This window comes from Salvelinus fontinalis, chromosome 11 (genome assembly GCF_029448725.1).
Source record: "Salvelinus fontinalis isolate EN_2023a chromosome 11, ASM2944872v1, whole genome shotgun sequence".
NCBI classification, from domain to species: domain Eukaryota; kingdom Metazoa; phylum Chordata; class Actinopteri; order Salmoniformes; family Salmonidae; genus Salvelinus; species Salvelinus fontinalis.
This window is the reverse complement of record NC_074675.1, coordinates 1,406,208-1,421,461: the sequence shown is the minus strand read 5'-3', so window position 1 is coordinate 1,421,461 and position 15,254 is coordinate 1,406,208. Positions and strand designations below refer to the sequence as shown.

Sequence of the window (15,254 nt, the reverse complement as noted above, 5' to 3'; positions counted from 1 at the left end):
TACCACTAGAGTGAGAGCACCGCCAGCATTCAAAAGTGACCAAAACATCAGCCAGTAAGCATAGGAACTGAGAAGTGGTCTGTGGTCACCACCTGCAGAATCACTCCTTTTTTGGGGGTGTCTTGTTAATTGCCTATAATTTCCACCTTTGGTCTATTCCATTTGCACAACAGCATGTGAAATTTATTGTCAATCAGTGTTGCTTCCGAAGTGGACAGTTTGATTTCACAGAAGTGTGATTGACTTGGAGTTACATTGTCTTGTTTAAGTGTTCCCTTTATTTTTTTGAGCAGTGTATATATTTTTAAATCAGCCGTTTCCAGCTACAATAGTAATTTACAACATTAACAATGTCTACACTGTATTTCTGATCAATTTGATGTTATTTTAAATGGATCATTAAAAAAATATATATTAAACAAGGACATTTCTAAGTGACCCCAAACTTTTGAATGGTAGTGTACATACACACACACTCTAAGGCCCTTTACGTAGGTGATGACCCTGGGTTTGGTCTGACTGAGGAAGGGCCTCACCTCTGATGCCCAGGTGTGTGTGTACCTGTAGGGACCTCTCTCCAGGAGGTGATGAGGCGGGGTTTGGTCTGACTGAGGACGGGCCCCACCTCTGATGCCCAGGTGTCCCCCGTAGAGCAAGCCAAGGCCCCCAGCAGAGACAGACACATCCAGGAGGCTGAGTACTGCTTCCCAAAGTCCACCGGCATCTCCCCTGGACCCACCTGATTAGAACCAGGACCACACAATGGAAATAACCTCAGATGAGTGATAGATGTAAGGTTGGCTCACTTGGCTGAGGCAGCTGTTATATGTATTCAAATATATAATGAATTGATTGACCTCGATCATATACAGCAGGGCCAGCTCTGTGGGGACACCACCGTTACAGAACACCTGTATCCAGTTCCTCTGACCACCTGGAGGGCAAAGGGGACACACGTTAAAATGATAGTTCACCTCCAAAATGTTTCACTTCCTTTTGACTTCCCTGGGGGTGGCTTTCTTTGTTAAATAAGCTACACTTCAAAAAAAGGTGAACTATCCCTTTAAGATCAAATGACTTACGCAGGTGTTTGTATGTTTAGAAAACAGATATCACTGACTGAGGCAGACTAAGCCATCCAGTAGCAGGCTGTTGCTTACTGGAGTGTGGCCTGACTGGGGTGTGGACTGAATGTCTCTAGAGAGTCATTTAGACTAGCTGCTGGTCTAGCTACTGGTCTAGCTACTGGTCTAGCTACTGGTCTAGCTACTGGTCCCTAGCTACTGGTCCCTAGCTACTGGTCCCTAGCTACTGGTCCCTAGCTACTGGTCCCTAGCTACTGGTCCCTAGCTACTGGTCCCTAGCTGCTGGTCTAGCTGCTGGCCTAGCTACTGGTCTAGCTACTGGTCTAGCTACTGGTCCCTAGCTACTGGTCCCTAGCTACTGGTCCCTAGCTACTGGTCCCTAGCTACTGGTCCCTAGCTACTGGTCCCTAGCTACTGGTCCCTAGCTACTGGTCCCTAGCTACTGGTCCCTAGCTACTGGTCCCTAGCTACTGGTCCCTAGCTACTGGTCCCTAGCTACTGGTCCCTAGCTACTGGTCCCTAGCTACTGGTCCCTAGCTGCTGGTCCCTAGCTGCTGGTCCCTAGCTGCTGGTCCCTAGCTGCTGGTCCCTAGCTACTGGTCCCTAGCTACTGGTCCCTAGCTACTGGTCCCTAGCTACTGGTCCCTAGGTACTGGTCCCTAGCTACTGGTCCCTAGCTACTGGTCCCTAGCTACTGGTCCCTAGCTACTGGTCCCTAGCTACTGGTCCCTAGCTACTGGTCCCTAGCTACTGGTCCCTAGCTACTGGTCCCTAGCTACTGGTCCCTAGCTACTGGTCCCTAGCTACTGGTCCCTAGCTACTGGTCCCTAGCTACTGGTCCCTAGCTACTGGTCCCTAGCTACTGGTCCCTAGCTGCTGGTCCCTAGCTGCTGGTCTAGCTGCTGGTCTAGCTGCTGGTCTAGCTGCTGGTCTAGCTGCTGGTCTAGCTGCTGGTCTAGCTGCTGGTCTAGCTACTGGCCTAGCTGCTGGCCTAGCTACTGGTCTAGCTGCTGGTCTAGCTGCTGGTCTAGCTACTGGTCTAGCTACTGGTCTAGCTACTGGTCTAGCTGCTGGTCTAGCTGCTGGTCTAGCTACTGGTCTAGCTACTGGTCTAGCTGCTGTAACTCGTTACCTTCTTTATAGTCAGAGTCTAGCTTCTTCTTGACCTCTTCTTTCCAGCGTGTCAGCTTGGAGGAGGTGATGAAGAAAGCCAGCAGGGCGGAGAAGAAACTCATGTTGGCCATGGTGAGGATGAAGCCGACCAGCAGGGCTGTAGGGACAGGGAACAAGAGCATGAAAACAATGCAACTCTAACACACGTGCCTGATTCCAGATCTGTTTGTACTTGTTTATAGCCAACACTTTTGGCCGTTGTTACGACCACGTGTTTGTTTGACATAACAACAGCCACAGGAGCTGGCTCTAACAGATCTGGGACCAGGTTACAAACTAGGGTCTAACTACCTTATCAGAACATCTACTCTCGCCGTATAATGTTTGAGAAAATCCTGATCAAAGTGGCCATTTTATGCCCTTTTTAGACCTACTGTATATATGCCTCCTGTAAGACCTTATGATCTGTGAACTGTACACGATACAGACATCATGTTGTCAATATACTCCTTATAGTGTACCATATGGAGTATGTCTTGAATATGAAATACATGTCTGTTTGTTTTGTTTTTTTTAACATTCATTTATTCAACATTAAATATTCATATAGAATATCTGAAAAGTACGTTTTTTTGATTTAGTTCATTTTAAGACATTGTTTGGAACAATATACTCTACAAATACATCACATTACCAGAGTGGGCTCTCTGATAATTTAAGTTATGATACATTTTATGAACACCACTAACACAGTGAATGGGAAAATGGATTCAAAAAGAACTCCCTCTGCTGGTGATTTGCTGAATGTGCAATCATGTGATTGGTTAATGACCTATAATGTACATTTCTATGTATAAAATGGGTTATATCTTAAAGTACCAGAGAATCCAATCCGAAATTTGACATCTTTGAAGAGTATATTGTTGAATTAATATTCATATTTTTGTTATGTTGGGTAAAGTAAATGCGGTAACATTTATTTCTGAATCTAGATGTACTTCATATTTGAGAGGACACTATAATGAGTATATTGACTCCAAGATGTTGTCTGTATCATGTACGGTTCAAGGGTCATAGGGTCTTACAGGAGGCATGTATAGGTTTAAAAAGAGCCTAAAATTAACAATTCCCTCATGATTTTCTCAAAAATAGTTTGTGATACAAATGTCAAAATAACCTTCCTCACAGATTCTATGTGAGAATTGCCAGAACAATCTGCTATACCAAATATATTTCTAGGCTATTCTGCTGTGGAATGTACCAATTAGTACATGAATAGACTGCTTCAGTCAGTTGAATAATGTGACTCAGCCCAGACCCTGATTAAAACAATGGTGACTAATTAATTCCTCCCAGATCCAGATCACTACATCACGAGGACTGCTGATGGCCTGGCTAATGTGTGACTGGCGTCAGGAGCAACCGCTCTCCTCACACGCGTACGCCTGGGGCTGCTGGAACTGTGTGGAATGCATCTTAGAATGAATCATAGCATTAAAACAGAGAACAGAGACCCCTAAAGGTTAAAGTGATACTTGGGATTCTGGCAATGAGGCCCTTTATCTACTTCACCAGAGTCCGATGGACTCGCGGATAACATTTGTATGTCTCCGTGTCCAGTATAAAGGAAGTTAGATGTAGATAGCACATTGCCTGGAAGCATATGGGTGATGCTAGTTAGCGTTGGCTCACGAAACTACATGTAACTTCCTTCATACTGGACACGGAGATAATCAGAAAGTTTGGACACCTTCTCATTCCAGGGTGGCAACTTTGAAGAATCTAAAATATTATTTAGATTTGTTTAACACTGTCTTGGTTACTACATGATTCCATATGTGTTATTTTATAGTTTTGATGTCTTCACTATTATTCTACAATGTAGAAAATAGTAAAAATAAAGAAAAACCCTGGAATGAGAAGGTGTCCAATCTTTTGACTAGTACTGTATACTTAATAGTATTATATAGTGCATTCGGAAAGTATTCAGACCCCTTGACTTCTTCCACATTATCCTAAAATGGATTTAAACATTTTAAAATATACACACATTACCCCATAATCACGAAGTGAAAACAGGTTTAGAATTTTTGCAAATGTATTATTCATTTTTAAATAATACCTTATTTACATATTCAGACCACAGTAAAAAGTACATGACAGCCCTCTCAGAGTTTTCCAAAAGGCACCTAAAGACTCTCAGACCATGAAAAACAAGATTCTCTGGTCTGATGAAACCAAGATTGAACCCTTTGGCCTGAATGTCAAGCGTCACGTCTGGAGGAAACCTGGCACCATGGATGTTTTTTTAGCATCAGGGACTGGGAGACTAGTCAGGATAGAGGGAAAGATGAACGGCGCAGAGTACAGAGAGATCCTTGAAGAAAACCGCTCTGGAGCGCTTACAACCTCAGACTGAGGCGAAGGTTCACCTTCCAACAGGACAACGACCCTAAGCATACAGCCAAGACAACGCAGGAGAGGCTTTGGGACAAGTCTCTGAATGTCCTTGAGTGGGCCATCCAAAGTCCGGACTTTAACCCGATCGAACATCTCTGGAGAGGCCTGAAAATAGCTGTGCAGCGACGCTCCCCATCCAACCTGATAAAGCTTGAGAGGATCTGCAGAGAAGAATGGGAGAAACGCCCCAAATACAGGTGTGCCAAGCTTGGAGCGTCATACCCAAGAAGACTTGAGGCTGTAATCGCTGGCAAAGCTTTAACAAAGTACTCAGTAAAGGGTCTGAACAACTATGTAAATGTGATATGTTTTTTACATTTTTATCAAATGTGCAAAAATGTCTAAAAACCTGTTTTTGGTTTGTCATTATTGTGATGTCATTATGGGTTATTGTGATGTCATGATGAGGTATTGTGTTTGTAGATTGAGGAAAAAAACGATTTAATCAATTTTAGAATAAGGCTGTAAAGTAACAAAATGTGAAAAATCAAGGGGTCTGACTACTTTCTGAATGCACTGTAGATACTGAATAGTATTATACAGTAGATATATAGATACTGAATAGTATTATACAGTAGATATATAGATACTGAAACGTATTATACAGTAGTTATATAGATACTGAATATTATTATACAGTAGATATATAGATACCGAATATTATTATACAGTAGTTATATAGATACTGAATAGTATTATACAGTAGATATATAGATACTGAATATTATTATACAGTAGATATATAGATACTGAATATTATTATACAGTAGATATATAGATACTGAATAGTATTATACAGTAGATATATAGATACTGAATAGTATTATACAGTAGATATATAGATACTGAATAGTATTATACAGTAGATATATAGATACTGAATAGTATTATACAGTAGATATATAGATACTGAATAGTATTATACAGTAGTTATATAGATACTGAATATTGTTATACAGTAGTTATATAGATACTGAATAGTATTATACAGTAGTTATATAGATACTGAATATTGTTATACAGTAGTTATATAGATACTGAATAGTATTATACAGTAGTTATATAGATACTGAATATTGTTATACAGTAGTTATATAGATACTGAATAGTATTATACAGTAGTTATATAGATACTGAATATTGTTATACAGTAGTTATATAGATACTGAATAGTATTATACAGTAGATATATAGATACCGAATATTGTTATACAGTAGTTATATAGATACTGAATAGTATTATACAGTAGATATATAGATACCGAATATTGTTATACAGTAGTTATATAGATACTGAATAGTATTATACAGTAGTTATATAGATACTGAATAGTATTATACAGTAGATATATAGATACCGAATATTATTATACAGTAGTTATATAGATACTGAATAGTATTATACAGTAGATATATAGATACCGAATATTGTTATACAGTAGATATATAGATACTGAATAGTATTATACAGTAGTTATATAGATACTGAATAGTATTATACAGTAGTTATATAGATACTGAATAGTATTATACAGTAGATATATAGATACTGATATTAGCATACAGTACATATATAGATACTGAATAGTATTATACAGTGGATATATAGATACTGAATATTAGCATACAGTACATATATAGATACTGAATAGTATTATACAGTAGATATATAGATACCGAATATTGTTATACAGTAGTTATATTGATACTGAATAGTATTATACAGTAGTTATATAGATACTGAATATTGTTATACAGTAGTTATATAGATACTGAATAGTATTATACAGTAGATATATAGATACTGAATATTAGCATACAGTACATATATAGATACTGAATAGTATTATACAGTAGATATAGATATCATAACATGAGAGGTACAGTATGTATAATTGGAATTTAATACAAACTCTCACACTATATAAAAAGTATTTATTAATTGACCTCATCAAAGTAGTAGTGGTGGTAGTAGTAGTAGTAGTAGTAGTAGTAGTAGTGGTGGAGGTAGTAGTAGTAGATCATGTGGTCTTACCTCTCCAATGGAGGAGGGGGTAGCTCCTATCAGCTGTTGCAGTACTAGTAGTAGTAGTAGTAGTAGTAGTAGTATATACAGTTGAAGTCAGAAGTTTACATACACCTTAGCCAAATACATTTAAACTCAGTTTTTCACAATTCCTGACATTTAATCCTGACAATAATTTGGAAGTAGGCTTGGGGTCGTTGTCCATTTGGAAGACCCATTTCCAACCAGGCTTTAACTTCCTGATTGATGTCTTGAGATGTTGCTTCAATATAACCACATAATTTTCCTTCCTCAAGATGCCATCTATTTTGTGAAGTGCACCAGTCCCTCCTGCAGCAAAGCACCCCCACAACATGATGCTGCCACCCCTGTGCTTACATTTACATTTTACATTTTAGTCATTTAGCAGACGCTCTTATCCAGAGCGACTTACAAGTACATACATTCATACGTTTTTTGTACTGGCCCCCCGTGGGAATCGAACCCACAACCCTGGCGTTGCAAGCGCCATGCTCTACCAACTGAGCCACACGGGGTCACACGGGGAGCCACACGGGGTCAGTTGCTTCACGGTTAGGATGGTGTTCTTCGGCTTACAAGCGTCCCCCTTTTTCCTCCAAACATAACGATGGTCGTTATGGCCAAACAGTTCTATTTTTGTTTCATCAGACCAGAGAACATTTCTCCGGAAAATACGATCTTTGTCCCCATGTGCAGTTGCAAACCGTAGTCTGTCTTTTTTAATGCCGGTTTTGGAGCAGATGCTTCTTCCTTGCTGAGTGGCCTTTTAGGTTATGTCGATATAGGACTCGTTTTACTGTGGATATAGATACTTTTGTACCTGTTTCCTCCAGCATCTTCACAAGGTCCTTTGCTGTTGTTCTGGTATTGATTTGCACTTTTCGCACCAAAGTACGTTCATCTCTAGGAGACAGAACGCATCTCCTTTCTGAGCAGTATGATGGCTGCGTGGTCCCGTGGTATTTATACTTGCGTACTATTGTTTGTACAGATGAATGTGGTACCTTCAGGCGTTTGGAAATTGCTCCCAAGGATGAACCAGACTTGTTGAGGTCTACAATTTTTTTTCTGAGGTCTTGGCTGATTTCTTTTGATTTTCCCATGACGTCAAGCAAAGAGGCACTGGGTTTGAAGGTAGGCCTTGAAATACATCCACAGGTACACCTCCAATTGACTCAAATTATGTCAATTAGCCTATCAGAAGCTTCTAAAGCCATGACTTAATTTTCTGGAATTTTCCAAGCTGTTTAAAAGGCATAGTTAACTTAGTGTATGTAAACTTCTGACCCACTGGAATTGTGATACAGTGAATTATAAGTTAAATAATCTGTCTGTAAACAATTGTTGGAAAAATGTAGATGTCCTAACCGACTTGCCAAAACTATAGTTTGTTAACAATAATTGTGTGGAGTGGTTGAAAAACGAGTTTTAATGACTCCAACCTAAGTGTATGTAAACTTCCGACTTCAACTGTAATGTGGTCTTACTTCTCCAAGGGAGGAGAGGGTAGCTCCTATCAGCTGTTGTTGTACTCGTAGTAGTAGTAGTAGTAGTAGTATATAATGTGGTCTTACTTCTCCAAGGGAGGAGGGGGTAGCTCCTATCAGCTGTTGTTGTCGTGGTAGTAGTAGTAGTAGTAGTAACAATCATTTTTATGGGAGCATCATTTGTGGAGAATATTTATTTGACCCAGACAATTAGTAACAGCATCATGATGATCTGTTTAGCATGATGACATCACAGGCGAAAGAAACCGATGACTGATCATAACAGAAACCAGTATTGAATCACAGTCTGATTTGGCAAACAAAAGCTGGACATGCCAGTGCTTCCCCTATATTCAATTAGCAGCGGCGGGCCGCCACACCAAAAAAAATATGAGTACGGTAAAAACGTTTTCAGTGTGAACTTAAAACGACTAAACCCAGATATAAAGGATGTTGAAAAGATAATGTAGCTATATCTTTTTAAATAAGATCATCTTTGAGAACTAACCATCACCAAAATAAAAACTAGACAGTCAGAGAGAATCTAAAATGTTAAAAATGTCATGGCATGGGGCCCCAATAGATTTGTTTTAAGAACGTTTTAGTTATACGGCATAAGCCATGGCAAAATGTGTAGAATTCCAGGAAATTATCTTTTTTTTTTTTAAATACCAAAAATTCTCAGCCCCATGAAAGTGTATAATTGCAAGAAACTCTTTTAAAAACTGTGGCCACGCCCACTACCACACCCAGAAGCATTATTATCTACTTGCTACAGTGTATTGTTGTTGCGTGTCAGATTTAAGCTGGTTCGTGTTGGGTTTGTTCTTTCAGCCGTTTCTGCGTTGTTTCTCAGTAGACAGGGGCAATACGTTTTCAGGTAGAGGCGTTTGAACTTAGTGCTGCTTAAGCAGTACACAATTGGGTCCACTAGACAATCCATGTGGGAAAAAACTATGAAACCATCATAGACCTGAACAGCTATATTCTCAGCATTTTGTAAATCCATGGCTCTGACAATCAACAGAACAATTCTAGCTATGGTACAAGGCAGGAAACAGAAAGAAAAGACCAGAATGACAGAGGTGACCAGAAACACTGCTCGACGCAGCTTGGTCGTGTCACCTACTGTCTTCTTTTTGAGTCTGTTGACAATGCAGACCGTGCAGTACACCAACACAAAGAAAGGGATGAGAATCTGGGTGAAAAACACAACCTCTCTCAGAGTGTCAGTGATGTCCCCATGACTGCTACAGCAGCCAGTCTTCAGCATGGTGGGGATTGTCAAAGGGAGCAGTACTAGCCAGATGATGACAGATATATAAGGGGACTTTTTGAGGACAAAGTCCTTGTTCCCAGGATGAACCACGTTGAAGTAGCGATCGAGTGAAATGACAGCCAGGAAGCCGATACTGGCGCCTCGGTTCAGGAACAGCATGAAGAGCATGGCTTTGCAGATGTTTCCATCCACACTCTGCCGCTCTCCGTGAAGGAAGTTGTACGCGTTCACTGGCAAACAGCCGAGCAGAAGAAGGTCAGCCAACACGAGATTGAACAGGAAAAGGTTGTTGGAGTCCCGCTTCCAGAACTCCAGCTTGAAGATGAAGAGGTAAAGCACTGAGAGGTTAAGAGGCAGAGCCAGGGTGAACTCCACAATCATCACAGAGGCGTAAAATGTGTACAAGGGCAGATTATCCGCTGTGCAGTTATCATTCAGAAGATCCTCTTCCATAATATGAACTGTCAAAACCTGTCCCGTTTACAGTCAAAGTCTGATCCTGTCCGAATCCTTAAGAAGGAAAAGCAGTCCTCCAGAGTCCTCACCGCCAAGTGAGTCTGTTTAAGGGAAGGGAAGCAAGCTCCTATTCCGTGTGCAGACTTGGTGAAACTGAAGGACTGTATTTCAGTCTGGAAGTAATACCCCCCAGGCAGCAGTTGTAAATTGTTCAGACTTGTTGGTTGAGCACCTTCCATTCCTGAGTAGGCGAGTCACCACAGGACCAATAGATAAGCAGCTGGTCCCATGAGGGATTAAGGATATAGTGGAAGACATTGCATCAACACACAACAACTATTTTTTCCCATATTTGTCATATTGGGGCGGCAGGGTAGACTAGTGGTTAGAGCGATGGGCCAGTAACCGAAAGGTAGCTGGATCGAATCCCCGAGCTGACAAGATAAAAAAATCTGTCGTTACGCCCCTGAACAAGGCAATTAACCCACTGTTCCTAGGCCGTCATTGTAAATAATATTTTTTTTCTTAACTGACTTGCATGGTTAAATTATATATCTGCATATAAGTGACCTTTTTCCTTTGCTACATATTTCCTTGTAACTCCCTGCTGAATTCCTACATGAAGTAGGCCTAGGTAAGTGCAGGGGCGTGCTGCTGGTTACACAACACATCCGTGGGAATTCAAATGGAGTTGAGGCTGTCATAACACGTCTTGATTGATTAAACACACAGAACTACAAGGTGAAGACACAGGCACTTCTTAGCTGGAAGTCATAGAAAACCTCATGAGCAGGAAGGTTTTATTTTGATTCATTGATTTCTTGTTCTAATGTTTGTTTACCTCCCAGGGCGCCGCTGTGGTCCAGACTCCTCTTCTTCAGGGCCCGTGTGGTGAGAGTCAGAGGAACCAGGATGGAGAACAACCATCGCCATGGAGACACCGGCTGGAGAGTGCCTGGAATGACAGAAGGTCCAGGACTCAGCTATACACACAGGTACGCATTGAATTAGGTTATAGCTCTAGATAATAGTGTTTCATCAAGCAGTGCTTCCTCCTCTTGAACAAACATCTACTACTGAAACCAGCTCTCCTTGTCTATACTCTGGAATGAGGTGAATAGAAGCCTCTCTCTTTTAGGCAGGGGGGCAACAGAGCTAGGTGAGGAGGGGGGGGGGGCAACAGAACTAGGCAGGGGGTGCAACAGAGCTAGGTGGGGGGGGGGGGGGGGCAACAGAACTAGGTGGGGGGGGGGGGGGGGGGGGGGGCAACAGAACTAGGTGGGGGGGGGGGGGGGGGCAACAGAACTAGGCAGGGGGTGCAACAGAACTAGAAAGGGGGGCCCATCTTGTTTATATAGTGTTGAGAGAAAGTTTCCAACCTTTAGCACGGTCTCTATTTCTGCAACAAAACATGTTCTCCCCTCTTACGGGTAACGGTGAGAGCATGTTTTGCAGCCTCTAAACTTCTCACTCATCCGTATTCATGATTCATTCGTGTTTTTTTCTTAATCATGGCACTATCAGGATTAATTTAGAAGTGTTCTGAAGCATCTTCTATAGTTACTTATATATGGGATCAAATACTACACTGTTGACTACTTTAATCCACTTTGAGCTCATTAATCTAGAGATTCACATACTTTTTCCCACAAAGAAATGAAATGTTGGATCAAATTTCTCAATAAAGAAATTCAAAAGTACAATTGTTTTTGTGTTATTTGTTTAATCAGATTAACTTGATCTATTATTAGGAGTAGGACTTAGATGAAGATCTGATTACATTTTAGGGCACATTTATGCAGAAAAAATATATATTTTAAAGGGTTAACAAACTTTTTATAAACCAACAATGGTAGGGAAAACACTGGACATTACTGACAAGGTGTGTGTGAGCATGTGCACACAAGTGTGTCTTACCATAATATGTGCTGGCTGTGATGGAAATGATCCAGAAGAAGAGGGAGATGGCCAGGGTGGCACACAACACAATCATATCAGTCATCATCTTCAGGTATTCTTTCATTTGTATCTCATCCTCAAAAATCATTGTGGAAGAAGTGAATAGAACCTGTGGAAGTCAACGACATTACCTTAGGCACTTGTTTAGTTATATGACAGATGGCTTACTGGGGACAGTTAGTAGCCTGGTTTAAGGTCTGTTTGTACTGTCTTGCCAACTCCTGTGGGCACATTGACACACCAGGCAGATCTGGGACCAGGCTAGTCTAGGCAGACGCTGGTGGGCTTTATGGATCTCCATCATAAACCCACTAACAGCTGCCCAGGCTAGGTAGGACCAGGCTAGGTAGGACCAGGCTAGGTAGGACCAGGCCATTACCCCTAAAAACGTATGACTGACCGGACAGCGCCATATGTCGCTAGCCAACTAGCTAACTAACGTTAGATGTCTACTGGTGTGGAACTAGCAGCTAGCCATCAAGCTAATAGGTCAGAAAGTGGGATAAAGAAAATAGCGTAAAGGTTGGACCTGAAGTAGCCGAAGCCATGGCTTGTGTATCCTGCTTCTTCCATTGTGGACAAGTGCCAAAACAACTAGCTCATGTAACGTGTCCCTATAAGATAACTTAGCGAGATGAGACGATTCACAGCTGTCACAGTACTGTAGCGTAGTCAGATTTCAAAACACAGGATTCGTTGTTCATCTTCTGTGGATGTTTTATGGCGGTTGGAAACCAACTTTAAGGTACATTACCGCCACCAACTGGACTGGAGTGTGGTCCAAAGACAGGGAATGTCTAAATCCTACCCAATTTTCTCAACTCCCTAAGAAAACGTAATGCATAATGAAATACTACATTCCCTTATGATTTCCCCAGCAGTTCACTTTCATTGTTGACTGAGAACTGGATGTGGATTTAAAGAAATACATGCGTATTTCCGCTAATCTGTCAGATTAAAGCTTCAGTGCTCATATTTCACAAAAATAAATGATTCACCAAACACAAATCCATCAATACGTTTGAGTAATAAATACAAAATCAAATATATTATTCAACGTTTATGTGATTTGTTTCACTATTAGGATATCCATGTATTACTTACATACATTAAAACATCATGAATTTCAGGGGCCTCATGTATCAACCATGTGCAGGCACAAATCTGTGCATAAACCATGCGTGGGATCATTTCCACGCAAAGTGTGAGATTTATCAATATGAACGTTTGCTTGAGTGTGACTGAGTAAATTTACGCACAGCCATAAACACGCATAGGCACAGTGCCAAGTGGTGGATTAAGGGAACTGCTTGTCAAGCGTGTGGAAAATATATGTTGGAAATGTGTGAAATTTTTCCGAGGAATAATTACAGAATTTTTCGATTGAATTGTATTTCAATTGTGAATTCATGCAACACATATTGACAGGCTATATATAATTTGACCACATCAGTGCATTTTTTATGATAATAATCCATATAATGTACAGTAATATGGTAAATTAGAGGCAAGTGTTAAAGTTAAACCATTGTAGAAATACTATAAAAGACTGAGATAATGGAAATCAAATGAGAGATGGCTTATCATGCGCTGTTAGAAGATCTGGCACACACTTCATTTCTCAGAGCGCGTTTTTAGAGACCGGTGGTACTTTTTACATAAAGTACAGATTGGTTTATCAGATATCGTTCCCCACAGAATTTGTTCTTAACTGACTTGCCTAGTTAAATAAAGGTTAATTAATATATACATATATATATTTATATATATAGGGGGCCTAATTTATCAATATTGCTAGAAACTATTCTAAAATACTACTTATGAACGGAATGTAGAATGTTCCTACGCATAGAAAAAGTGTGATTTGTTTATTTTGTTCATTTATTTTATATAAAATAAATAAACAAATCACAATTTTTCTATGCGTAGGAACATTCTACATTCCGTTCATAAGTAGTATTTTAGAATAGTTTCTAGCAAAATTGATAAATGAGGCCCCTGACATTTTATAAAGAGTGTAAACCAGGCATGTTATAGTGGCTAGCGTGGCACATGGAGATGTGTGAAACTTACTCCTTAGCCTAGGTGTCCCGCTTGCATCGCCTCATTAGCTAGCTGTTGCGGTAACATGACCGTTCTTTTAATGGAAGAAGGCTGAGGTCCCGAGTTCGCGTCAGATGTGGATCGAATCCGAGGAAGTGGTACTAGCAAAGCAAGTACCGAGACAACCTTTGCACTAGCCTATTTTACATGTTTAATATACTTATGTACAATTAATTCACCTGTGTGTCAGTATCAATTAATTCACCTGTGTGTCAATAAAAGAGTAGTCATTAGCAGGCATTGGCTATTACTGCGATTTCATAAAACGATAAACTTTCAGTTCCAGGGAGTGGAGTGGTCTTCTGTTAAAATAAAAGCTAAACATAACACTCTTTCTTTACAAACAAACTCACCACCCATAGTTTACCATCAAAGTACAATAGTGTGTACACTATAAAGCATTATGGTTAAAAGCCCTTGTTACCTACCCAAATATAACGAAATTGTCTGCTGGTCGAAAATCCTCTATCACTACCTTCTGAAATCAAACAGTCATAATGACTTTTTATTGAAGCGGACTTGAATTCACCCTGAATCAAAAAGCATGTCAAATAATTTGTCGAATGACGTGATATCAAGAAGCCCCCGCCACTGACTGAGGACTCTTTGATTGAGCCCTATAATACCAGGAAACTTCATAGCTGTTTTCCTGTAATACCAGGAAACCACGGCTTCACAGTGGTGTGTTGGTTCCAACAGTTCAACCACACGGACATTATCTCAGAAGTATGTCGTTAAAATATTTATTAGTTCCACTTATTATTTTCAATGCCTTCTAGAAAGACGAACTGAAAGACATACATTATATTTATATACATTCATAAAGGGGTTTAGACCGTATCTAAGTCAGAGTAGTAACCACGTCTGTTCCGTGGGACATCTGTGGGGGTAATTCTTACAACATGAATTAAGGAATAGGTCTATCAGATTTGCAAATCCCGCCTGATAAAGCCCCAGGCTGGACATACTAATTAAGTAATAGGTCTATCAAAGTTGAAAACCACCCGAAAAACCCCAATGGACCGAGACTAATTAATGAATAGGCCTATCAGAGTTACAAAAGACCCAATAAAACCCCAGGCCTGGGCCTAGACAACAGTGGACTATTTCAAGAGTAGAACAGGATACCTGTAGTTACAATATCCGCCCAGCAGAGGGGGATCTCACCCCACTTTAAATCACATCAACCCATGATCAATGAAAACACTCAATTCAGATTTCCGTCCAGATTTCAACCCATGTATTCTGCTCAGTCGAGAACATCA

At 40.4% G+C, this 15,254-nt stretch overlaps 2 protein-coding genes across 3 annotated transcripts in view; both read right to left on the bottom strand.

Annotated features, from left to right (window-relative positions):
• Nucleotides 1–12,611, bottom strand: part of LOC129864861 (transmembrane protein 19-like) — a 32,335-nt gene extending 19,724 nt beyond the window's left edge. For both annotated transcript variants that reach the window (XR_008761262.1, XM_055937154.1), the window contains exons 1-6: nucleotides 12,416–12,611; nucleotides 11,845–11,995; nucleotides 10,769–10,882; nucleotides 2,218–2,355; nucleotides 858–934; nucleotides 562–739 (exon numbers count right to left, since the gene is read on the bottom strand). Coding sequence is in view for 1 of the 2 variants with exons in the window: in XM_055937154.1 (XP_055793129.1) it covers nucleotides 562–739; nucleotides 858–934; nucleotides 2,218–2,355; nucleotides 10,769–10,882; nucleotides 11,845–11,974 (637 nt within the window). In the remaining variant the exon portion in view is untranslated. The remainder of the gene's footprint in view (nucleotides 1–561; nucleotides 740–857; nucleotides 935–2,217; nucleotides 2,356–10,768; nucleotides 10,883–11,844; nucleotides 11,996–12,415) is intronic.
• On the bottom strand, nucleotides 8,532–10,757 carry LOC129864862 (hydroxycarboxylic acid receptor 2-like). Its single transcript, XM_055937155.1, has one exon. The coding sequence runs from the start codon at nucleotides 9,922–9,924 to the stop codon at nucleotides 8,965–8,967; it is 960 nt and encodes a 319-aa protein (XP_055793130.1). The 5' UTR covers nucleotides 9,925–10,757; the 3' UTR covers nucleotides 8,532–8,964.
• Nucleotides 12,612–15,254: the final 2,643 nt, after the last annotated feature.